This window comes from Aulonocara sp. 'chitande type north' Nkhata Bay, linkage group LG18 (genome assembly GCF_057382095.1).
Source record: "Aulonocara sp. 'chitande type north' Nkhata Bay isolate Kocher_YH1m ecotype deep benthic linkage group LG18, A_spYH_male_GT1.1, whole genome shotgun sequence".
Lineage (NCBI taxonomy): Eukaryota > Metazoa > Chordata > Actinopteri > Cichliformes > Cichlidae > Aulonocara > Aulonocara sp. 'chitande type north' Nkhata Bay.
In genome coordinates this window covers 34482048-34507609 of record NC_141361.1, presented here as the reverse complement: position 1 = coordinate 34507609, position 25562 = coordinate 34482048, and the positions used below count along the sequence as shown (strand labels likewise).

Here is a 25562-nt window from a genome sequence, read left to right as displayed (position 1 = left end):
TACAGTCAGCTCCAACAAGCTCAAGCAGAAGCACGACGTGTTCTGGAAGAAAAAATTGAAGCGTTGGGGACCGAGTTTAGAGGTGCAGCTGGGATAAGTGAAAAACAAGTAAGTCAGCCTGCACCCTTTACTACACCAGAAGTGACTCTGAGAAAAGACTTTCGGATCTGGGGTCAGATCGGGGAAGCAGGACAAAAAGACAAGTTATCTTTCACTAGCTTGACCAACCAAATTGATTCCGGGCTTAAGAAAGGCTACTCAGAGACTGAAATCATTGAAGCTGTGATTAAGGCAGTAAGCCCTGGCCTTCACCTTCGAGACTTGCTGGAAGTGAAGCGTGACCTCACACTTCCCACACTAAGAACTATATTACGGGGACATTACAAAGTAGACTCGTCAGCTGACCTGCTTCATCAACTCATGAGCATATCTCAAGACCCCAAAGAATCTGCTCAGTGCTTTCTGTTCAGGGCAATAGAACTCAGAGAGAAATTGCTCTGGAAGTCTGGTGATGACGATGAAGGGGAGCAGTTCAGCCCAGACTTAATTCAGCGCAAGTTCCTGCGCTCATTAGAGACTGGCCTCCTCAGTGAAGCCGTGAAGTTTCAGTTAAAGCCTTATCTTAGCAACTACCAAGTAACAGATGAGGTTCTAATTGAGAAGATAAATGAAGCAGCCAGCCTTGAATTAGAGCGACAAAATAAACTGAGGAGAAATACTACAGTAAAAACACCAAGGATAAATGAGGTACACGCAGAGTCACAGCACAACCACACTCAGCCACCTTTGAACAGTGAACCAGACAGAAAGGATGAAACTCAGACAAAGGGGGGTGAAGGAGGTGCCACAAAGAAAAAGCAAGGACAGAATAAGGGCCTGGATTCAGAGACAGCTAAGCTGATTGAAGGCCTGAAAGCTGATGTGCTTGAAGTAAAGAAAATGTTTAATGAGACTTTGGAAGCAACAAAAGTAAGGTCAAGTATGGACAGTCGGTTCTCTCCTACAACAAGACGTGCTAGAGGTTGCCAAATGTGCAGAGAGGCTCAGCTTGGTGATCTGTGTAGACACTGCTACCGCTGTGGTCAGGAGGGTCACCTTTCCCGAGGGTGCAGGCAGGCTAGGATCACCCAGGGAAACGGGAGGGGGCTACTGAGCCGGGACCCACAGTAGCCCACTCATCACCCAGGTCCCAGGTAGATCCTGTCTATGTGCAAAACACCTCGCATCAACAAGCACCACAAAATGATTCCACACGCACTGAAACTGGCCCAAAAGAGCCAAACAGCAACAAATTGACAAGTGATACATCTAATGGTTATATACCCTCACAACGGCAAACCAAGCTCATCAGTCTCATTGGGAAAAGATGCACAGTTCAGTGCCACCTAGATAAGGTACCAGTAGAGGCCCTGTGGGACACTGGAGCTCAGGCAAGTCTGATTAACAATGAATGGCGAGAACAACACCTACCACACAGCACTGTCAGGCCACTTGCTGAGCTGTTGGGAACAGAACCTCTAGTGGCTTTAGCAGCTAATGGTAGTGAAATCCCATATGATGGGTGGGTAGAGACAGAATTCTATTTGGACTGTAACCCTGAAAATTGTCTTCTAGTCCCAATGCTTGTATCCAGTGACCCCAATGTTGCACAACTGCCCATTATTGGATTTAATGTAATAGAGGAAGTTGTGAGTAAATGGGGCAAGCGACAACCAAGCTCACGCAACGTTCAAAAAATCAGCCAAATCCTCTCAGTATCAGTACACACTGCTAAATCAGTACTAAAACTATTGCAGTCACCAGACCAAAACCAAAGTGTGGGCACAGTATTGGCAGGAAAGAGGGGACTATGTCTGGCTGCTGAACAGATTACCACGACATATGTCCGTGCACATATTGGAGCCCAGTTTTCAGGACACAGTCTGTTATTTGTCCCGAATGAACCATCACAGTTGCCTGAGGGTCTTGTCATTCAAGAGGGACTGGTCACAATAATGGAGGGCAGGTCAGTGTACATCCCAGTCGCGATAGCTAATACCAACAAGCGGGATGTCAACTTAATTCCTCACACTGTTCTGGGACATCTGGAAGAAATAAAAGCAGTGTACCCCATCACCCCTGAAAAGACACAAGACTCAGTAGAGCAGATTTCATCACAGCCTCCTATACAGGTGAATGAGGTGATGAACACACCCTCCTCCAGCCATAAGCCACCTCAGTGGGACCCTCCAGTTAAGTTGGACCATCTCAGGGAAAATGAACAACAAACGGTGAGACAGCTGTTAAGAGAGGAATGTCATGCTTTTGCTTATGATGATAAAGATGTTGGGTGCATCCCCAGTTTAAACATGCACATCACATTGCATGACACAACACCTGTTCGAAAGACCTACATATCTGTGCCAAAGCCTCTGCACCAAGAGGTGAAAGACTATCTTCAAGACCTGCTGAACCGTGGGTGGATTTCAGAGTCTAGGTCACCCTACTCGTCTCCAATCGTCTGTGTTCGGAAGAAGTCGGGTGAATTGAGATTGTGCTGTGATTACAGGGAACTCAACCGGAAGTCAGTACCAGACAGACACCCAATTCCCAGAATTCAGGATATGCTAGATTCCCTTCATGGCAGCTCCTGGTTCTCTGTTCTTGATCAGGGGAAAGCATACCATCAGGGGTTCCTGGACCCTGAAAGTCGCCCCCTGACAGCCTTCATCACACCTTGGGGCTTGTACCAGTGGAACCGCATACCCTTTGGCCTCAGCTCGGCCCCAGCAGAGTTTCAGCGGAGCATGGAGGACTGTTTAAGGGGACTGCGGGATGTAATCTGTCAGCCATATTTGGACGACAACCTAGTGCACTCTACTTCATTTGATACTCATCTTGAACACATCAGAGCCGTCCTTCAGAGATACCAAAAACATGGTGTCAAACTCAGCCCACAGAAATGTGACATCTTCAAGAGAAAGGTACGTTTCCTTGGTCGGATGGTGTCCGAAGAGGGATATACCATGGACCCAGCGGAAATAGTCCCTGTACAAGCTCTCAGAGACAAACCACCATTCACAGTGGGGGAACTGAGTCGGGTCCTAGGATTCCTGTCCTACTATAGATCCTATATCCCAAACTTTTCAAAAGTGGCAAAACCCCTGTACCAGTTGCTGACACTGCCTCCAGATAAAGCACCGCCACCAGTGCCCAGGACAAAGGGGAAAGTGGTTAAGACAAAACCGAAAGGTCGACCACCGCCTAACACACCCATTAAATGGACTGAGAGCCATCAAAATGCCTTAAATGAGTTGACTGATTGTCTAACACAGCCACCTATTTTGGGTTACCCTGATTTCTCAGAGCCCTTTGTACTCCATTGTGATGCCTCACAACAGGGCCTGGGAGCTGTGTTATACCAAAAGCAAGCAGGCAAGATGAAGGTCATTGCATATGGCTCAAGGACATTAACACCCCCTGAGAAAAACTATCATATGCATTCGGGAAAGCTGGAATTCTTGGCTTTAAAATGGGCAGTCTGTGAACGCTTTCGGGACTACCTATATTACGCCCCACATTTTGTTGTCTACACAGACAATAACCCTTTGACATATGTCCTTACGACAGCAAAGCTGAACGCCACAGGCCACCGCTGGGTGAGTGAACTGGCTGACTTCAACTTTACTATCAAATACCGGCCAGGGAAGAAAAATGCTGATGCAGATGGCCTATCCCGCTTACCACTAAACATTGAGCAGTATATGGCACAGTGCACATCAGAAGTCAAACAGGGTGTCGCTAGAGCTGCTGTTGAAAGTGCAGTATTGCAGAGGGAGAATCTGCTGCATGAAACTGTTGTTGTCAGCCTGAGTGCCGTCAGTTTAGTGCAAGACGCGGTCACACTGTCTGCTGGAAAGTCTCTGTCACCCGAGGAAATCCGAGTGAGTCAGGAGAAAGATCCCATCATTAGTCGCTTTTTACAACACAAAATCAACAACTACTTACCAAAAGGTCGTGCCCTAACAGCAGAACCCCCTGATGTCAGAATCTTGCTGAGGCAGTGGAGCAGAGTGCACATAAATGATGATGGGGTCCTCTATAGGAGAGTGAAAGGCAGAGATCAGCTTCTTCTCCCTAAAGAGCATCGTGACACTGTGTTCAGGGAACTGCACAAAGAGATGGGACATTTGGGGACAGAAAGAACTCTGTGTTTAATAAGGGACAGGTTCTACTGGCCTCGAATGCAAAGCGATGTGGAGCATTTTGTAATGCATGCCTGCGAATGCCTCAAGAGAAAGCGGCCAAGTAAGATTACCAGGGCCCCACTGACCACCATTACAACGACATTCCCATTTGAGCTTGTGTCCATAGACTTTTTGCACCTTGAGACTTGTAAACAGGGATATGAGTACATACTGGTAGTGATGGACCACTTCACACGTTTTGCACAAGCTTATGCAACAAAAAACAAATCTGCAAAAACAGTGGTGGATAAGGTCTTCAATCACTTTGCTCTGAACTTTGGTTTCCCAGCACGAATCCACCATGACATGGGCAGGGAATTTGAGAATCAGATGTTTTCCCAGTTGCAGAAAGTCTGTGGTTTACGTGGCTCTCACACTACCCCATACCATCCACAAGGAAATGGGCAAGTGGAGCGTTTCAACAGAACTTTGTTGTCCATGTTGAGAACACTAACTGACCTTGAAAAAGCAGACTGGAAGGAATCATTGACAAAAGTGGTGCACGCCTACAACTGCACTCGGAATGAGGCTACTGGGTTTTCCCCGTACTATTTGTTGTTTGGCCGTACTCCAAGACTTCCTATAGACATCTTGTTCAACTAGCCTTCACAGGAACAGCAATTAAGCTACGAGGAGTATGTGACAAAATGGCAATCCCGAATGAAGGAGGCCTATGAGATTGCATCTATGGCAGCCCAGAAAGAAGCTTCGAGAGGTAAACATTATTACAACCGTAAGACCTACGGAGCTCAACTTCATCCGGGGAACAGAGTCCTGCTCCGCAACCTCAAGGAGAGAGGAGGCCCAGGCAAGCTTCGGTCATACTGGGAGGATACAGTGTATGTGGTGGTGAGTCAAAAAAGCCCTGACATCCCAGTTTACGAGATCAAGCCAGAGAGGGGAGGAAAAAGCCGCACAGTACACAGGAACCTGTTGCTTCCATGTGACAGTCTACCTGTAGAAAAACCACACAGACAGGAGCAAAACGAAAAAAGAAAAAGCCTGAGACAAAAAGGGGTAGAAGCTCAACAACAGCTACTACAACAAGACACAGACGTGGAGAGTGAGGATGAGGGTGAGCTTGTGTGGAGGTTTCCACAGCAAAACAGTACCACCACCATTATCCCTCCAACCCTGGAATCTCTGGTGGGTGAACAACAACTGGGGGAGCCTCAAACAGCTGACTTCGACCCTTTCTTACAGGACCACAGAGAGATACACGAACCTGAGTTGCAGACAGCAGAGCAACATTACAACCACCAGGAGTCACAGGATGAACAACAAGATGAGCAAGGAGACAGTGACTCCAACAGTGAACTAGGGTTGTCACCTGTCCTCAGACACCCCAAGAGAGAGCGACGTCAGCCCAAAATGCTGACATATGATATATTAGGACAACCCACAGTCAGACAAGCTGATATGGACAGTGTTAAGATGGGAGCTATTTGCACCCAGAGACTGTGGAGGCCTTGGTGGCCTGAAGATATACCAGCAAGGTGTGAGAGACAGTAATAAGAAACTGATCCAAAATGAAGACATTAACATGAACATTGTGACAAGCAGAATAGAGCAAACGTAGCACCAACAGTCAATGGACAGAATCTAACACTCATTCTTATGGTGTGTGCTAACTTGTCACATGCTGAACATATGATGATGATGACCATCTGTAAAAGATGCCTTGATATGTAAACAAAGTTAAGTGTGGTAACAGACTAGTGTATTGTTGGCCGAATATTGAGTCTGGTTACAGTCAGAAATTCAGAGTAACATGATGAACTTGTTTACTAACCTTGAGGGAGAAAAAATGGTTACTTGGCTCAACAAGATTCATGATTAGCTTCTACCATGACTTTTAATTTGCTGAATGCAAATTGTTGTACTGCAATGTTTCATTGAACAGATGTCAGAAGCATGTGTAACCATAATTGTTACCCAGGGATAGGTATACTAATAGTACACAAGAAATGTACTGACAACGGCAAACATGTTCAAAGAGTTTAGGAAAAAATAGACGGAAGCCTTTTTTTCCCTCTTTCTTTCTTTTTTTATTAAGTAGGGGAGGGTGTGGCGCCCTGAGTATTTTGCGCATTAAGAACAAGTCTCAGATGTGTTCCTTATGTGTTCGTGCCCACCCCCCATCATCATTTTTTGCTATTTGTTGTGACAATAGTTTGCATCATAACACAGAGCGAAAAGCTCATTTGCTCCCACCTGATGTGATGTTAGGGCGATATTTAGTTTCGCCAGTAGGTGGCAGTGGCGGCTCAGCCAAACGGGTAACTGGCAAAATAATCCTTCACAAAAGTAACGCAGGCCAGTTATTACAATGGAAGCCGCCAGTAACACTGAATTGTTTTGCTGTGTTTCAGGTGAGAGCAATATACGAGAACTACATACATTTATGTAAAGTTGATGCTTATTTAACATGTTTGGAGTGTAATTCTTGTTTATATGGTGTTTAATGTGAGCGAATAAGGGAGTTGTTTCACGTTATCTGTGGGTAAGGCTAGTAACATTTGTGCGTTAGCTAAGTCATGTTAGCCTCCTGCATTAATCTCTGTAACCGTGTTGTCCCATCAGTAAGGTGAAAGGAAACTATTAGCTGGTTTCAGTTAAAGTTATAGGAGATAGACCAGCCAGTACATGTTATGTTGTCTATTGTTACTGGTCATTTTCTCTGTGTGTTAAGGGCTGATTAATACGTGGCCATTACACGTAATGCCACAAAAGTAACGCAGGCCAGTTATTACAATGGAAGCCGCCAGTAACACTGAATTGTTTTGCTGTGTTTCAGCGCAATAAATCTTCATGTGCACCTGAATGAACCCTGTCGTCCTTCAGTGTGTAACACGTACAATGGGAACATTATATACGTAAACATTTTTAACCAATAATGGCAGAAATTATGGAATTTTTCATTATTTCTCATTATTTTTTATTTCTTTATTATTATGATTACTGGAATTGTAGAAAAAATGAAATGAGCAGTAGGAAACAGTTTTTTTATTTAATAAAAAACAGAGTTGAGGGAAAGTGTTGCTATCTGGGTAACTAATGTCAGAGGTCCATCTGTAACTGCATCTAAACTGTTTCTCCAGATTTTTTCACTTTCTGTCACTGACGTTTTGTCCCTTTCAGGTTACAGCTAAATAATTAATACTTATTTAAATCAAATAATGAATTTAAAATAAAATTAGGATTCAAGCTTCATTTAACGATAATGATAAATTCTAATTTATCATCTAATGATAAACTCAACTAATTCATGATAGCAGACACTGTAATAAAATATATATTCGATGACAAACCTGTGATCCAACTTTTTTTGGTGGATGTTGCTTGGAAAACATGGCTCTGTCCCGACTGTTTTCAGAGATGTGCTGCTGCCCTCAAATTCAAACAGTAAACATTTGATATGATTTCTATTTCTATGGTGAATAAAGTATGAGTTTATTAGTTTATCAAATCATTGCACTCTGTTTTTATTTACACTCAGTTTAAAGTCAGAGTTTTCAATGACACAAAGTTGATTTCCTTTTTAAAGATGGCTACATCATCAAGTTATGCTGAAAAGACATAACCAAGACCAAGTTATTTCTTACTTGCAGCACCAGTGTTGCTTTTTATTGTTTTATTTATCATATTCTATCTCTATCACCTGTTCCTCTCATGTCTGTGGCTGCAGTATGACACACCCATTTTATGTGGAAAAGGAGTCAAATGATGTGCTAAATGACACATTTATGTGAGCATGCACAGAGTCTGAAGCGGAGAGCATGGGTTAACAAAGAAAGTTGCCAAGCATCATTGTAATACCTGTTCTCTGTGAATGGGCTTTTAGGGTTGACAGTATCGCCGAGGCAAAGAAAGCCTGGCTGTTTTGAGCTTGCTTCCTATTAAGTTATTCATATTTACTCTGCTCTATTTGCAATGTTGCGTCAGTGAAGCACGCAGTCAGAGTGGCCTTGTCATCCTAACAGACCAGCACATAGTTATGTACCATGAACGTGACATGAATAAAAGTGCAGTTTGCTATTGATGAAAAAATAATGTCTTTGTGTTAATTCGTTTTCATTTTTCAAAAGATACTGTTGCCATGTTGTACATGTTTCATGATGTTCACTGAGTTATTTTAAGGTAGTGATGTCAGTGCAGTCAGGCAGCACTGCAGCTACAGCAAGGAGCTGTGCAATGACTTAGAGACTTATAGTTGTTTCACATCTTATTGAATCAAAAAATAATAAACAAACTAGAACTCACAGAATCGTTTTTAATTAGTTTTGGTCAGGCTAAAAGAATTAGCATTAAATTAAAGACTAATTAATGTTCACAGCTTGACTCTGGATTTACTTAGTATTGAAACCAGCTCTACAGAGGTCACACACCTCAAATTCTTTAAGCAGTTAAACATACAAAATTTTCATTATTGATGAATATTAATCGTGTCGAATCAATCAATCATTTTTAATCTTTTATAAAAAATTTTGATCTGCAGAAGGTCCTTTTTCACAGATATGAGTTAATTGAGCTGTTAGAAGAATGATGGGTAAGACAGTCTATTCCATGTAAATGATGTTATTTATTTGAAAGACTCAAATTAGTCTTATAGTCTCAATATTTCTAACTCTGACTTTGTGGACAATAATTCTCTCAGTCAGTTTCCTTGCTTCTGTCAGGACAAGCAGGGCCAAAGTAAAGTGATCTCCCTCCTTTCATCTCAGACAATGCTGTCATGAAGCTCATCACCTGTCAATTAATATCCTTGTGGTCACAGTTAGCTAGTCCGCTATTGTCACTCTGTGCTTATTTCGGTCCCATACGAAGCTGCAGATACTCTATGTTTTGTGGGCGTATCAAGCTCCTGTTAACAATGACTGGAGCTGGGCAAGCAACTGCAAAAGATGAGTCTGAATGCTGTGTTTCGCATACATGTATAAAGTTTGGCACACGCCTATAACTTCCCAAGATGCACAGATCTTTGAATGATGCCAAAAATCAGTGAGGAAGGCAGATGTTTTGAATTGAAAATGACATTTTGGTGCAGATTTGACCATTTACCAGATGTTATACTTTTGCAAACTCCTCCTACGGATTTTCTCAATTGTGATAATGTTCCGCCCCAGAACACATTTCGGTTGGAATATTTACACAGTGTGACCTAGCAGGAAAACGGAATTACATATTTTACACTTTGAGGTATAGTTTCAAGGTGGCTGATCCGAGCAACCTTAAATTTCTGAATCCTGAAGGAGTTGTTCATACTTTATCTTCAAAACTGTGAGTTTTCACCAAACGGTGTGAACCTGGCAACATAGTGAATTTAGATTTTTCACCATGAAGCAGGAAATTTCTACACAGTGGCTTGCAAAAGTATTCGGCCCCTTGAACTTTTCCACATTTTGTCACATTACAGCCACAAACATGAATCAATTTTATTGGAATTCCACGTGAAAGACCAACACAAAGTGGTGCACACGTGAGAAGTGGAACGAAAATCATTCATGATTCCAAACATGTTTTACAAATAAATAACTGAAAAGTGGGGTGTGTGTAATTATTCAGCCCCCTGAGTCAACACTTTGTAGAACCACCTTTTGCTGCAGTTACAGCTGCCAGTCTTTTAGGGTCTGTCTCTACCAGCTTTGCACATCTACAGACTGAAATCTTTGCCCATTCTTCTTTGAAACAGCTCCAGCTCAGTCAGATTAGATGGACAGCGTTTGTGAACAGCAGTTTTCAGATCTTGCCACAGATTCTCGATTGGATTTAGATCTGGACTTTGACTGGGCCATTCTAACACATGGATATGTTTTGTTTTAAACCATTCCATTGTTGCTCTGGCTTTATGTTTAGGGTCATTATCCTGCTGGAAGGTGAACCTCCGCCCCAGTCTCAAGTCTTTTTTAGACTTTTGCAATCTTTCTTCCAAGATTGCCCTGTATTTGGCTCCATGGTTTTCTGTTAACAATGGCTTTCTTCTTGCCACTCTTCCATAAAGGCCAACTTTGTGCAGTGCACAACTAATAGTTGTCCTATGGACAGATTCCCCCACCTGAGCTGTAGATCTCTGCAGCTCGTCCAGAGTCACCATGGGCCTCTTGGCTGCATTTCTGATCAGCGCTCTCCTTGTTCGGCCTGTGAGTTTAGGTGGACGGCCTTGTCTTGGTAGGTTTACAGTTGTGCCATACTCCTTCCATTTCTGAATGATGGCTTGAGCAGTGCTCCGTGGATGTTCAAGGCTTGGGAAATCTTTTTGTAGCCTAAGCCTGCTTTAAATTTCTCAATAACTTTATCCCTGACCTGTCTGGTGTGTTCTTTGGACTTCATGGTGTTGTTGCTCCCAGTATTCGCTTAGACAACCTCTGAGGCCGTCACAGAGCAGCTGTATTTGTACTGACATTAGATTACACACAGGTGCACTCTATTTAGTCATTAGCACTCATCAGGCAACGTCTATGAGTGACTGACTGCACTCAGACCAATGGGGGCTGAATAATTACGCACACCCCACTTTGCAGTTATTTATTTGTAAAAAATGATTGGAGTCATGTATGATTTTGTTCCACTTCTCACGTGTGCACCACTTTGTGTTGGTCTTTCACGTGGAATTCCAATAAAACTGATTCATGTTTGTGGCTGTAATGTGACAAAATGTGGGAAAGTTCAAGGGGGCCGAATACTTTTGCAAGCCACTGTAAGTCAAAGACACCTTGTCCAATCTCTCCCAAACTTCACAGTCCTGATGAGAGTGCTTGACAAATTGATATGCCAATTGTCAGCATTAGTTAATACCAAGTAGTGGGAACCAGAAATGTCATTTTTTAAATGGTTGACAACATCCACCTCAAAATCAATCTGAAAGAACATCAGACCTTGATGAGTTTAGTGGGAATTAAAAAAAAAAAAAAGAGGTCTCTGTTCTGCCTGAGCCCGAGCCTGGTTTGTTCCAGCCAAAGGTCTCTATGCCGTCTGGTCCTGCTTCGTCCGCACCAGGATTCCTCCGCCACCAGCCTTCAGCCAAGCTGCAAACGGTGGTCACGCAGCCAGCCCCCTGACTTCCACCATCTCCATTGCTGTCCACGCGGGCAGCCCCCTGAGCTCCACCGTCGCTGCTGCTGGCTTCAGAACCTCAGAGTCTCTCCCTGTGGCCGAGTAGTCCCCTGGAACAGTTTTTTGAACCTTTGCTCCTTGTTATATTGTTTTGAACTTACTCTGATAAGCTCATCAGGAACAGGAAACTTGTTGCAGATCTCAGAGTTAGTAAACCCAGAGTTTATTTTCAAAGTGATTGGCCCTGATTTCAATTACTTTGTTTAGTTGTAGTTGCTGTTTTTAGATGTGTCCTTGATCCATCACAGCTGATTCAGATGGATAAATGACCTCCTCAACATGTCCTGAAGTTCTCCAGAGACCTGGTAATGAACTAATCATGTGATTCAGGTGTGTTGACCCAGGGTGAGATCTAAAACCTGCAGGGACACCGGCCCTTGTGGACTGGGATTGGGGACTCCTGATCTAAGACATCGAGATGGGGTGGTGATCTGAACCAGATCAGAGAGATATGGAGGAGAGAGATGATGAATAGCCTTAAATGTGTACAAGAATATTTTGAAATTGATGCGATATTTGACTGGGAGCCAATGAAGCTGCTGCAGGTGATGTGGTGGACAGAAGGGGTCCTGGTGATAATGCGGGCAGCAGAGTTCTGGATCCGTTGGAGCTTGTGGATGGATTTTTGAGTAAGACCAAAAAGAAGTGAATTACAATAATCAATCCATGAAGTAACAAGGCTATGGACAAGAATGGCAGCGGCATGTGGGGTGAGAAAAGGACGGAGACGATTAATGTTGTGCAATTGAAAATATGCAGACCGAGTAACATTATTAATGTGTGAATTGAAAGATAGAGTACTGTCAAGGATAGCACCCAAGCTTTTCACAGAGGAAGAAACGCAGCTTGTGCATGATGGAATTGATGGAGGCAGCTCAGTGAGCCAACCCTAATCGCCTCGGAGCCCCAAGACTGTGGAAACGGCGATGGGGAAGTTGCGTGACAGCGGGACGGTGGTGACACAGCGGCTGCTGCTGAGGACGGGGTTTGGAGGATGGTGCGGAGGTAATCAGAAATCAGGGGGGGTAACGCCTCCCATAACCAGGGAAACACAGTGACGCTCACCCGCAATGGGTGGAGTAACTCCTCCGTATCCTCCTCCCCGGAACGCTGCATCCACTTACAGCATAGCGCTTCCACTGTCTGAATAATCTCTCTTCTCTGTGTTGCTGGGTCCATACTGGTTGTGTCGTACTGTCACGATCTGAGGAGACAGACCGTGCGGTGGTGCGTGTGGTGAACCCAGGTGCGAACACAAGAGAGTAGACCGAAGTAACTTAAACTGAAAGCGAGCCTTTATTATGGCTGAAGACAGGTCTCAAACAAAGCAGAAATACCGTGACTAAACTGAACTAAACTAAACTGGGGAACGGATACTGATAAACTATGAAGACTCAGAAAGCTATGGCTAAGAATACGAAAGACTGGGCATGAAAACATGGAGGGTGGGAAACACAGATGACGCGACACAGACTGCATGAAACACAGAGACTAAATACACATGAGGGATGATCAGGATCACATCAGGGGAAGTGGCCACACATGGAGCACAGCTGACACACATGAACCTAACGACAGGACAGGAGAGGTGAAACTAAATACACTGACATTGAATACAGACTTTCAAAGTAAAACAGGAAACATGGAGATTAGACATGACATGAACTAAACATAACCACGCAGACATGACGCATGAACCAGGGAGACTTAGTACAGGGGGAGATGACATAAACAACTAAGAAACAAAGGGCTAAACAGCACCCTAGAAATTAACTAGACAAACTAAGCTAAAGCATAAATGAATACAAAAGATACATAAAACTCAACACTGGGTCACACGACCCAGGACCATGACACCACCGTTTGAGAAAGACTGTTGTAGAAGATCCTTTTTCTTCAAGGTCCTTTAATATGCTGATAGGGTGATACTGAATAAAACATTCAGCACCTTCCTATTCAAAGGATACTTTTTATGTAACGTCACTCTCACTTAGTATGTGCAAAACAGAAGCAATTTAACTTTTTTTGCCATCTTTGACAAAACATAGATTGTGCACTTCTTTTTCAGGATCTAAAGAGAGTGCTATCCTTCCCCCCATACCCCGGGGATTACCTACATCCAGTGGTGTATGCCTGCACCGCAGTTATGCTGCTCTGTCTGCTTGTCTCCATCATGACTTACATTGTCCACCACAGGTGAGACCTTATTACAAGATAATTTCACACTTTTCATTGCACAAAATATTCACATGCCTATATGTATGTTGTGACTTTATATCATAAAGGTGTCTGTATATCTCATAATGTTTCTTTATCCTCATCTTGTGTCTGTTAAAAACACCCACCTTCATCCAGAATGAATGTGCAGAAGCAGACAGGTTTCAAGTACAAAGTAGAACTGTCCACTTCAATTTAAACCTCCCAAAACTTTTGTGTTGCTCTGCAAAAACAGCATATTAATTAAGATCAAGGAGCTGAAGCTGAAGGACAATCCATCTGCTCTGATACAAGGCTGGATTTTTCCGTTAGAAATTGATAGGGACTTTTAGAGATATTGAGTTATTTTATGAATGAACTGCACAGCCCATCCTGTTACAAAGGAGAAATTTATTACAAACACGTTTGGTTTATAAAACTAGTATTTGGTGCATTTGGTTCTGTCCTCATGACAGAAATGACTTTATTTTATATAAACATGTGCCATTACCTAATTCTAAAAGCTTGTGTTACACAATTAACATTTTTCTACCATAGAAAGCAATTATATGTGTCAAAAAAATTTATTCATTACAATAATTACTGATTTTTCTTTTTTCTTTTCTTTTTTTTTTTTTTTTTAGCACTAAAGCGCTAAATTACTTAAAATGTCATGTCCCAGGTCAGTTACCAATATCAAAAAATCAAAAAACTTTTTATGTTGTTTCTTACTATTGCATGTGTTTACTTATAATATTATGCACATGTTATTTTTTCCTCCCCAAATTTTGTCCCAGGTCAAAAAATAAATACATAAAAAAAAAACCTCTAACTGACACCATTCAGTTCATCTTTAACACAATAAATCCCAACAGTACAGTCTCTTAATACCTAAAGAGGGTTTTGTGCTGGTACAGAATGTTGAAGGACCAGATTTACTAATAAAACTGAGAACTTGAGATATCAAATGGTCTTTGATGCAGTCTGCAAGCAGCCAAAGCAATGAAAAGGTGCTGTTTAGTACAATGTTTTGTGATTGATTTCTCCTAATGACAGTCAGCAAAGAAGAAAATAAATTTTTCCCTATTGACCAGATGTTATGTGGTGCTCACTGACCGGTCTTCAGACCTGTGAGACTGAAGCCTTAGTTAACATATTCTTTTATATGTGGATTTAATACTTTAATACTTCTAAATTATAGTCCAAAGGTGACAGTGTGACTCCTGTGTTCATTCCCACAACCTTCTACCTAATTTAAGCTAAGACACTATCTTTCTGATGTTTAAATTTTCTCCTTGTTTACAGTGTGATCAGAATCAGCAGGAATGGCTGGCACACACTCCTCAACTTCCTCTTTCACACAGGACTGACATTTGGTATTTTTGCTGGTGGAATCAATCAAATCAACTTACCTTTTGTGTGTCAGATTGTAAGTGTTGTGTTCTTGGTTTCTTACTGTGGTGATGTTTCAAAGTTCTGTTAAGGGCACTTAACTCTTAAAAGAATGTTAGCTTTTATTATTTTTTTGAATCTGAAGATATTGGTTATTTTATATTAGACTGGCTTCCAAATTGTGTGACTGAGTATAACATGAAAAGCCCTCTAGTCGGTTAAAGTCAGGTTAAATGTAAACACTTCACTTTATTAGGTACACATTGCTAGCACTGGCTTGGATCCCCATTTTACCCTGGGAACTTCCTTAATTCTTCATGATTTCACAAAGTACTGTAATTATTCCTCAGAAATATTGGTCTCCATAGACATGTCAGCAATACACAGTTGCTGCAGACTTCTTGGCTACACAACCGTAATGTAAATCTCCTGTGTTCAGAGATGCTCTTCTGTATTGCGTGGATGTAATGAAAATAATTGTACTGGTTTTTGCGTTACTGTACTTGGAGCTGATAGGAAGGCACACCTGTTCTATAAACCTCAGGGATGGTTTTATGGAAAAATAGACACATTGGCTGTAGCTTGCCAAGTGTTACGATCATCTCTCCAAAACTTTTATGGTTGAAAGATACAATAAAAGGGCGGCTTTATAGTTCCACCTCTGGTACTGAATATTTTTTACATTCAATATGAATGTAACTTTTTTTGAACAAGTAGCATAATTTAAAAGATTGTAGCTGATATAACAATGCCTCCCATTTAACGGCACACACACATAAACAAAGTTATTTTTAGATCATATGTTTTCATGAACCTTCAAAGGTTCTGCTTCTGCACCGTTTTGCTGTTTTATCACCAAAGTGAATCATGAATTAATTATAATCACAATATGACTGAAGCTCAGTGCACGCTTTTGGAGCTTTTAATTTATTCAGTCCTTAGACATTGGAACTGTTCAGTGTGCAGCATATTGAACACCTAATAGAGTGCATTTTTGTTCTATGATGATTCCCAACTACACTCTTAAACTTACTCCAGTTCACTCAATTTTTATGATGTCTATTTCAACCTGTGTTAGGTTGGCATTGTGCTCCACTATGCTTCTCTGTCTACCATGCTGTGGCTGACCTTCACTGCTAGAAACATCTGTAAAGATGTTTCCAAAGACCCACTTCAGGCACAGGAGAGGAATAGGGCTTCCCAGACTCGTACCAAACCAGCCATCCTCAGGTAAGCTGTAAACAGGTGCCTGCGGGTACAAGCAGGGCTGAGCAGTGTTCATCAGTCATCAGTATGTGAATGAATCATGACTGTCCTTGGGTCATTTTCTCACTTTTATATTTTTCTGACTTTTATCATAGCTAATTACTAATTTTTACAGTGTTGAGTCAATTGCTTCTTATCTGCTCTTGCATATTTGAGAATACTGTTGACAGCAAGAGCACTCAGAGAGTGCAACTCCCCCCAAAGGGCAAAGGCTTTACTAAAACTTCTATGTCTTATGATGTTTTTATTACAACATGCTGCCTGTTATGGCATCGCTGTGACATCACAGGGTGTCGTATTGAAAAAAGCTCTCTTTCACTTGATACATTATTCAAAAAATTTCTTGAAAATTTTCTTGAAATTTTGACCTGATTAAAATAAAAAAATAAAAAAAAATTAAATAAGCTCTAGTTGTTAGTGGTATCTAGCTTCACACAGTATTTGAGGATACCAGCAGCACAGAATATTTGAAAATGATATTTTCTACCCCTCAATTTTATCTGCACCTCAGACATTGAGGGTTTTGTCCAGCAGTTAGGTGCTCGTGTCACATATGTGACATGCTCGCCTGCACTATGGAGAGGGGATCGATATGTGTGCATCTGTGACTTTGTTAGTGGGTGGGTATGAATGAGTGAATGGCCTGTGTGTGTGTGTGTGTGTGTGTGTGTGTGTGTGTGTGTGTGTGTGTGTGTCTGGGCCTGGCACACACACACACACACACACACACACACACACACACACACACACACAATTATAAACATATATAATTTCTCTCTCTCTCTTGCTCTGTCTTTATAGAATACATATACATATTCAATTCACTTCAGTTTTATTCATACAGCACTAAATCACAACAATAGTGGCCTCAAAGTGCAAATATTGTTGATCCTACAATAATACATGCAGAGAAAAACCCAACAATCATCAACAATCAATATGACCCCCTATGAGCAAGCACTTTGGCGACAGTGGGAAGGAAAAACTCCTTTTTAACAGGAAGAAACCTCCAGCAGAACCAGGCTCAGGGAGGGGCGGGGCCATCTGCTGCGACCGGTTGGGGTGAGAGAAGGAAGACAGGATGAAAGACATGCTGTGGAAGAGAACCAGAGGTTACAGTTTTTTACAGCCGCTAGGACACATGTCTCAATACTTAGGTCACTTTTGCAAAACTCTTCACACAATCCTCCTAACTGACTGTCAGCTTGGCAAAGCAGTTCATTCCACATTCAAAATGCACTACAACTACCAAAACACTTTATTCAGGTCTCAAATAAACTCATTCTTCCAGAACACTAGCAAAGGTTGACAGCCGACAAACACACTTTGTCACCCACAAAACAATGACCTAAAAAACACTAACAACATGTAGCATTACACAGTGTTTTCTTGTGTAAAACAAGGACACATCTCTGTTTATAATTTCAATATATGTTACTGGAATGAATCAGACATCATGCAGAATTCGTTAATATTTGTTTATGTATTTTTATTTTTTTGCACTAAGTAATCCCAAAATACAAGAATTTGTATACACACCATCCACTGATACACATACAATAGTAATGCTAATCTACTCGGTCTTCTCCATTTGGCCACAGGTTCTCATCCACATCACATCTTATGTCATCTAGGGCAACACACCTAGGAAAGAATCTTCTGGCTGCCAGAATTGAAGGAGTTGAACAATTGAAGGAGTAACACCTGTGTAGATGTTCATCTACAATGAGAATCAGCTGTGGCTGGTTAAACTGCATTTTTAGATTTAAAATATGTTTCAATAAAATATTGCTGTTGGATTTTGCTGTCTTATTCAGTTTTGCATTGTGTTATTGTTTTGGCCATAAGTTTAACATTTTTGAAAACAGTATGTAAGCACATGCAAAATGTCCTGTACGTACAAAGATTTTTGGCAGTTGTTGTGTCTGAGTGAGAAGATAATTCATGAAATTTGAGAGATGTAGTCATTGAATGCATTTTGTGCCAAAACAATGATAACTGGTTCTCAGTTTGGCCCACATAGACTTCTGTTGTGCTCACTGTGTGAGGAGTTTTGCAAAAGTGACCTAAGTATTGAGACATGTGTCCTAGCATCTGTAAAAAACTGTAATAACAAGTGCGATTTAATGCAGAGAGGTCTGTTAACACATAGTGAGTGAGAAATGTTCAGTTTCTATGCCATATGTTAAAACAAGCTCTAATTCTTCATGGTGAAATTTTTTTCAGATTTTATCTTGTAAGTGATGGAATCCCTATCATAATAGTTGGAGTTACAGCAGCATTTGGTATGGATAACTATGGCAGCAGAGATGATGCACTGTAGTAAGTATACTCAGATTATTATTTGTTGTTAAATATAGAACATTAAAAAAAAAACTTTCCTTTTTCATTTTTTTAGTTGCTGGATGGCATGGGAACCAAGTCTGGGTGGTTTCTATGCTCCCATGAGTCTTCTGGTCTTAGTCATGTGTGTGTACTTCTTGTGGACTTACGTCCAGCTGAAGCGCCACCCAGAAAGGAAGTATGAGCTGCGGGTTTTAAGTGAAGAGCAGCAACAGCTGTCATCAAATGAGTCGCACCATCACTGCCACACGGACACTGGGTCTGCTGGGGACTGCCAGCCCTTTGCTGCTGGCGTGTCAGTTCTGGCCAATGAGCACTCTTTTAAATCTCAACTCCGGGCCACAGTCTTCACCCTCTTCCTGTTCCTGGCTACCTGGACTTTGGGAGCATTGGCTGTTTCACTGGGACATTTCCTGGACATGATATTCAGTTGTCTCTATGGTGCTTTTTGTGTCACTCTGGGACTCTTCCTTCTCATCCAGCACTGTGCTAAGCGTGATGACGTGTGGCACCGTTGGTGGGCTTGTTGCCCATCCAGATCAAAGACAGAGGATGGGCCTGGAGAAGGACAGAGCCAGAGGCAGGAAGTCCATCAGCCACACTGCCATTTGAATTCCCCACTCTCAGTGAAGCAGCAGATGCTTTCTCCTTACCCTATTCAGAGTTCTCACCACAGAACAACACCACCTCCCCAAAGCCCAACATTAAATCACACAGGTCCATGCTGTGTGGCTGTAATGACTCCTGTTAGCCCTTCCCCCATCTCACCTCATGCTGACCAAATGCCTTCACCACGTCCACAGTCACTTCCTGATGAGCTCCCTCATCCAGCTCTTCCCCTGCAGAGTTGCATTGCTGATAGGACAAAGACACGCTCTTTCAACCGTCCACGCCAATGCTTCCAGGATTACCGGTCTCATATCACTTCCACCAGTATGGATGGGAGTGTGCACAGTACTCACCTGGACAGTCCTCATAATGTGCACCACATTGAAGCCTCACCACTAGTTTCTAATAGTCCACACCCAGATCTCCAGCTTCCGTACATCAGCCCTCATTTAGATAGCCAACTTGTAGTGTCCTGTCACAGCTTGGAACGCCAGACCTCCTGCCACAGTGTGCAAGACTCGGTTGCTTCCTGTCACAGTCATGCCCACAACATGCATGACAGTATCTCTTCCTGCCACAGCCTTCTTATGCCTTCTCATGGGGTCGACACCAGCCAGTGGCACATGTACTGCTCAGTCGATGACTCTTCCAGCACAAACTGTTGTGAGAGAGCTGATCCCGTCACCTTGCAGTATGAACAAGACCCTGACAATTTGAGCTGGATGTCAAAGACGGCAGACAAAGAAAAGATCTGTCTAGAGCTGGAACAGAAAGGTTTCCCAAGGAACACCCTACCTCGGCAGCATGGCACTGTGAACCGACGGGGACCCATTGGTAGAAACAGGAGTCTGCAGGAAGATAGCCTGTTTGGTTCAGATGCCACAGGAAACATACGGACAGGCCCCTGGAAGAATGAAACCACCGTATAGTCTTGAAATCCTTGGAGCAGTCAAACCTTCCAGCAAATGACTTTTTGTTTGGGTCCCTTTGCCTTCCAGGCCCTAAGACCACAGGTTGAGTTTTTACATCCCAGTAACATTTCAGATCTCTTTATGTCAAAGTTAACATTTTATTGTTTCAAAAATCAGATCTGAATAAACACACACACACACACACACACACACACACACACACACACACACACACACACACACACACACACACACACACACACACACACAAAATGATCAGTTAATGTTAAATATTTTTTCTGCTCCATGAAATTTAAATTGCAATCAGTATTATATATTGATCCTAAGGAGCAGCCTGAAAACATATCAGTGTTACTGAAAGAAGTTCGCATTCCTCCTATAGTCCAAGGATATGCAGACAGGCAAGAAAAACTCAGAAAGGCCAGTGACAGTCATGCATCGACTAGACGTGATCAAAAAAGAACTGAAGGGTTATTTTTTGAATGAAACAGACCCAAACTTTGATACAAGACAGCGGTGATAGTAAGATTTATTGGATAAGTTCATTTACCACAGATATTAATTAAGAGAACTGATACAAGCAAAAATTTAAAAAGTGAAAATCCTTAGAATTCTTACCACTCAACAGATACTGTGAAATGTTTCAGAGCATAAAAACTTACTTTTCTTAAAAAACAAACTCTGGAAGGTGTACATCTCTCAGTAACTTTACTGTTTGAGAATTCAACAATCTTGTTATCTTGTTATCGTGTATGCCCTGCCCTTCCCAGGCGCCTCTAATCCTCCTATTGCTCTTGAACAGTTCAACTTTATTTATACAGTGCCAATTCACAACAACAGCTGGCTTAAGTCACTTTATATTGTTGTGTCTTACAATACAGATGTTTTTAATATTTTCCTTGTGATTGCTTTGGTTGCTACCAGATTGCTGTGGTCGCCTGTAGTTTGCATGCATCAGAGGTGAATTGTCTCCATTTCCAACGTGTGTTGCACTTTTCACAGTTTTACTACCACTTATATCAAGTACTTAGCAAGTGTTGTCAGACAGGTCTGGCTGTTTGGCGACTGTGGCAATCTGTTACTGAATAAAACATTTGCAAGGAGGCTTTTTTGTGCAGCACTGTATACCTCTTTGTGACCAATTTTAGCTTGTGAGAGCAAATTAGTTCCCGCATTTGCCAAGTGGTCGGGCAATACACGACTGCGAATAACCTCTACTGGGAAATTTTGTCTAACAACCAAGGGATGAAAGGCAGCTTCCAATCATTCACTAGTGGTGTGTGACAGGGGCCTAAAGATGTGCAGGTTTGCATGGACACAGATATTAGTGCATATTGTGTTAGAAGGAGCTTGTTTTTCAGAGTGCAAAGTGTTGTGAGAAAATATTTATTTGAATTAAGGTTGACTTGCAGAATTCTATTAATTTCATTCTAAAAAAGCACATAGTATTTCACTACTGATGTGGTGAAATAAACTCAATAATAATAATAATAATACTAATAATGATAATAATGATAATGTGTCTGTGAGTGTTCATTCCTTTGGAATAGAGTATAACTTCCCTGAAATGAAATGTCTTTTCTCAGCAGTGCGCTTGCACAAAACCCTTTTTTCACTTTTCAATTAGGATATTTTGGATTCATATATCCAATACCAGACAGAAGTTGTTGTTTTTTTAAGTACAGCTGTTACTGAGACTTTGTTGAGACTGTCTAATGTTCTTCTAATTAGTGTTCTTCTAATACAGGTCAGCTCTTACGCACAGATTTCAGGTTTGCAGGATGGAATATGGTTTGCAGTTTTATAAATCCTGGGATTCACCCAAGTCTTAACCTATAGGACCACACGCAGTCCTCAGCAATTTCCATCAGAAAAGTTATTCCTTATATTATAAACATCCTTCAGCAGCTGTGGCTCACGAGGTAGGGTAGGTCATCTACCAATCAGAAGGTCAGTACCTTAATCGTCAGCTCCTCCTGTCTGCATGTTGAAGTAGGCAAAATAAGGAACTTCAAGATGTCCCCTATACATCTGTGCGAGTGTGTGCGTGAATGTTAGACAGATTCTGGGTTAGATTCTGGGTTACAATCCCTGGATCTCCATGCATTCTGCATGGGGTTTCTCCCACAGTCGAAAAAACATGCTGTTTCCCTTGGCTTGCCTAATACAGTCCCAGTGTGGGGAGTTCATAAGGAAAGCCAAAGCCCTCAGTGTTTGTGGGGGCAAATGTTATTATAAAACCAAACTAAAGAAACTCTTTAAGATTCTTACCATTCTAAATTCTTTACAGGCAAATCACTCTGGAATTTGGAGAGGCTATCATCCACATCTTCAAACAAAGTGCAATATACAGTTTTATGCAAAAAGGCAGTAGATGGTCAGTGATTGCACCTTTAAATACTTGGATCACTGGACAATTTTTTAAAGTTATATATTTGTTAATGTTATATTTCTTATTGCATTTACAAGATATTTACACGTGGAAACCCATGGAATCAGAGTGAGCATGTGTGTTTTCATGTGTGCAACAGTGCATGAGTAGGTACATAGAAATTTAGTGTGTTTTTGCTACATCTGTTTATAGGACCACCCTTGCAGAATGAGTTTAGTGAATATCTTGGTGAAGATTCATTTATAAAGTCTATGGGTTTTTTATTGAGACATTTTATTTATACTGCCAAACAGAGTCAAACAGACTCTGGCCTGACAAGTATTGCACTAATGTGTGACCCTCACATTGTGAGATAATGATTCCAAAAAGTACAATGTGCTACAAAGCACAAACTTTGTGCCAGAATTATGTGCCAATTTTCACTGTGATGATAAACTACACACAACACCTTCTCAAAGAGTGATTACATAGTTTGTAGCACCATATCAACTCAGGTTTTAAAAGATCATCAGCAATCCTTTAAAGCAGAACACAGACTTCTTTCTATATGATTCCCCAGTGAGGTGTTTCATAAAGTAGTGTTGGCAGTTGAGCAAAGCCTTCTTCAGTAATTCAGGTTCCGTTTGAGTTTCACAGAACAGATAAAATAACCCTCCAGAACAGTCCAGTTCTGGCAAAATAAGTTTTAACCCCTAATTCACCACTGGTGCTGTGTAAATACCTTATTAAGAGGTATGATTCTACAATATGACCGAGAACATTCCAAAAATCAGGAAGTCCACTTGGTGACACTTGGTGAAACTAGATTCAGAGTGGGGAACTAGTCATCTGCATGACCGATTTGGAGTGAGGGGGAAAGGAAAAGAATGAACAATTTGGACACTGCAATGGGAAAAGAAAAGAGAGAGAGAGAGCATACAGACCATGAATTAAATAAATGAAAAAACACAAACTATGGGTGGCAGTACCTGAGACAACCAGGTGGGGTTACATGAGTGTTCTCCAGAAGTACAGCTGATTTCTTTCTGAGTAAGAGTTGAAAAGATAGTTTTAACCCAATGTCCATATTAAATATGAGCTAGAGTCCAGATGATTTACAGCCTTGGTTAGAATTTGTAATGACTCTCATTTTTGTCTATCAAGGGACAGAAATGACAATATATGTAATAGCCTGTGTTTCCTTGACTCATTACCGAGTGGTGAGAGGTGTGTCTTTTAGAATTTAGACTGCATATAAAAGGTGGACTTGAAGCCTCAAGGTTAGTTTTGGTGCAGCAGCCATCTTTGTTTTTTGGAGCGAAAATAACTATTTGTAAGAGAGGGCAGAGTGCCAAGTTGACAGTGACAACATTTTGTGTCCTTTGTGTATACTTGGTTTCATTTTTTAGTTTGCACTTGCTATTTAATGTTTCAGTGTGTTTTAGTTTATTTTAGTGTTCCATTATATTTTTTTGTCGTCTTCTTTCTCTCTGTTAGTTACTTGCTTTTCTATTTTGATAGCATTTTCTCTCTGTTGCTTTGTAGTTTTACGTGCTTTGTCTCGTTGTTCCTTTTCCTACTGCATTCCCCACCTGTTTCTTCTCCCCTCATTATCTTCATATTGTGTCACTCTCCCCTTGTCCTCTGTTGCATTGTGTATATAGCTGTGTCTTCCTAGTGTTCCTGGATGTTTGGATATCCTGGCTTAGTGCCTTACAGATCCCAAGATTTCTGGACTTTTTCATTCCTGGGCTTAGAAGCTTAATGTTTTTCCTGTCTTCTGCATTTGTGTTTGTAAATTTTCAAGACACACAATGGGTCATGATAAAAAAAAGCCATAAGGCCTGCTTTTTTAAAACCAAATTTTTATCTATGAAACACCTCTCTGGCTTGTGTTATTTAGGATGTGGCACATTGTGTAGAAATTAGAGCGCATAGATCTTTTCAGTTTTATCCAGTGAAGATCATTTCACTCATATTCTGGTTTTGGGGTGAAACTGGTGTTGATTTGAAGAATTTGAGTCATACCACTCATAATGTCACATGTTGAAGGTTAAACACATTTTCACTTTTATGGCACCATATCCCACTCTGATCGAGTGACACTAACTTTTAGCCTGATGTCGATCACTGTGCATGTGTTGTGTTGTCCTGTCCCAGTGTTTCAACAGCTTTAAGTGTCTTCCCGGGTGGGGTAGGAGGATAGTCAATGTTAAAATGCCACTGACACCAGCTGTCAAATGTGAGATCCTTTTAATGTCACATGAAATAAAAAATAAACAAATGGATAAAAGGGGATGCCAATCTGAGCACTGAGTGTTGCCTGAAATAAAGATTTACTGTGACATGCCTTACGAGTAATTGTTCTTATTTTGTGCAGGGTTCTCCCACTGAGGATCCTGTGCTCATCTTCTCATTATTTTGTATTAACTTTTAAAGGTTAAAAAAAAAGACATGACACATGAGGGATGCTTCAGACAAAGCTGACTTGATAAAACAACTGATGCTAGATCCATGTTGCACAACCAAGCTATCCAGCTCATTGCCCCATATTGGCTTTTACTGCAGAAAACAAATGCAATACAATGTGCTTTGTGTAGTTAAATTATTATGGCACAAAAACACTACCGTCTCAAACTATACATAATTTACAATGGTGAGTCAGATTATCTAATGAAGTAGTCTGACAAGTCAGCTTGTTTGCATCTCCACTAAGTTATGAGTTTGCTAAAATATGGTTGCATGTTGTAACCATGAATTTTATCACTGTATCTTGATTTTGGTCACTACATCTCAAACACATTTCTGGATGTAGAAAAGCATAACACAGGTGTGGACCCATCAATGTGTGTCTGAATACAGCAATGTTTTACAATAATGTCTGAATATAATAATGATTTTCTTTTTAAAAGCACTTATTTAGGTCTGTGAATAAGCTGTAAGTTTTATATTTAGCACAAGAGTTAGGAGAAAAGGAGATAGCAATAGTGTTCTTCAATATTTAGGGGGCACTGCTTGTCAAATCAAATGCACAGCAATAATTATTTATTAATTATTATAAAATATTTATATTGTGAAGAAATATCTTATTTATGATGTTGCGTTGTAAATGAC

The 25562-nt window shown here is 41.2% G+C and overlaps 1 protein-coding gene across 2 annotated transcripts in view; it reads left to right on the top strand.

Annotated features, from left to right (window-relative positions):
* The window catches only part of adgra1a (adhesion G protein-coupled receptor A1a), a 39007-nt gene extending 13748 nt beyond the window's left edge, over positions 1-25259 (top strand). The window contains exons 3-7 of one of the 2 annotated variants that reach the window (XM_086271471.1): positions 13408-13535; positions 14841-14964; positions 16006-16157; positions 18420-18512; positions 18592-25259. In XM_086271471.1, the coding sequence (XP_086127597.1) occupies positions 13408-13535; positions 14841-14964; positions 16006-16157; positions 18420-18512; positions 18592-20074 (1980 nt within the window). In that variant the 3' untranslated portion in view covers positions 20075-25259. Of the gene's footprint in view, positions 1-13407; positions 13536-14840; positions 14965-16005; positions 16158-18419; positions 18516-18591 lie in introns of both variants that reach the window. The other variant, XM_086271470.1, reaches the window with a different exon arrangement.
* The last annotated feature ends 303 nt before the right edge of the window (positions 25260-25562 follow it).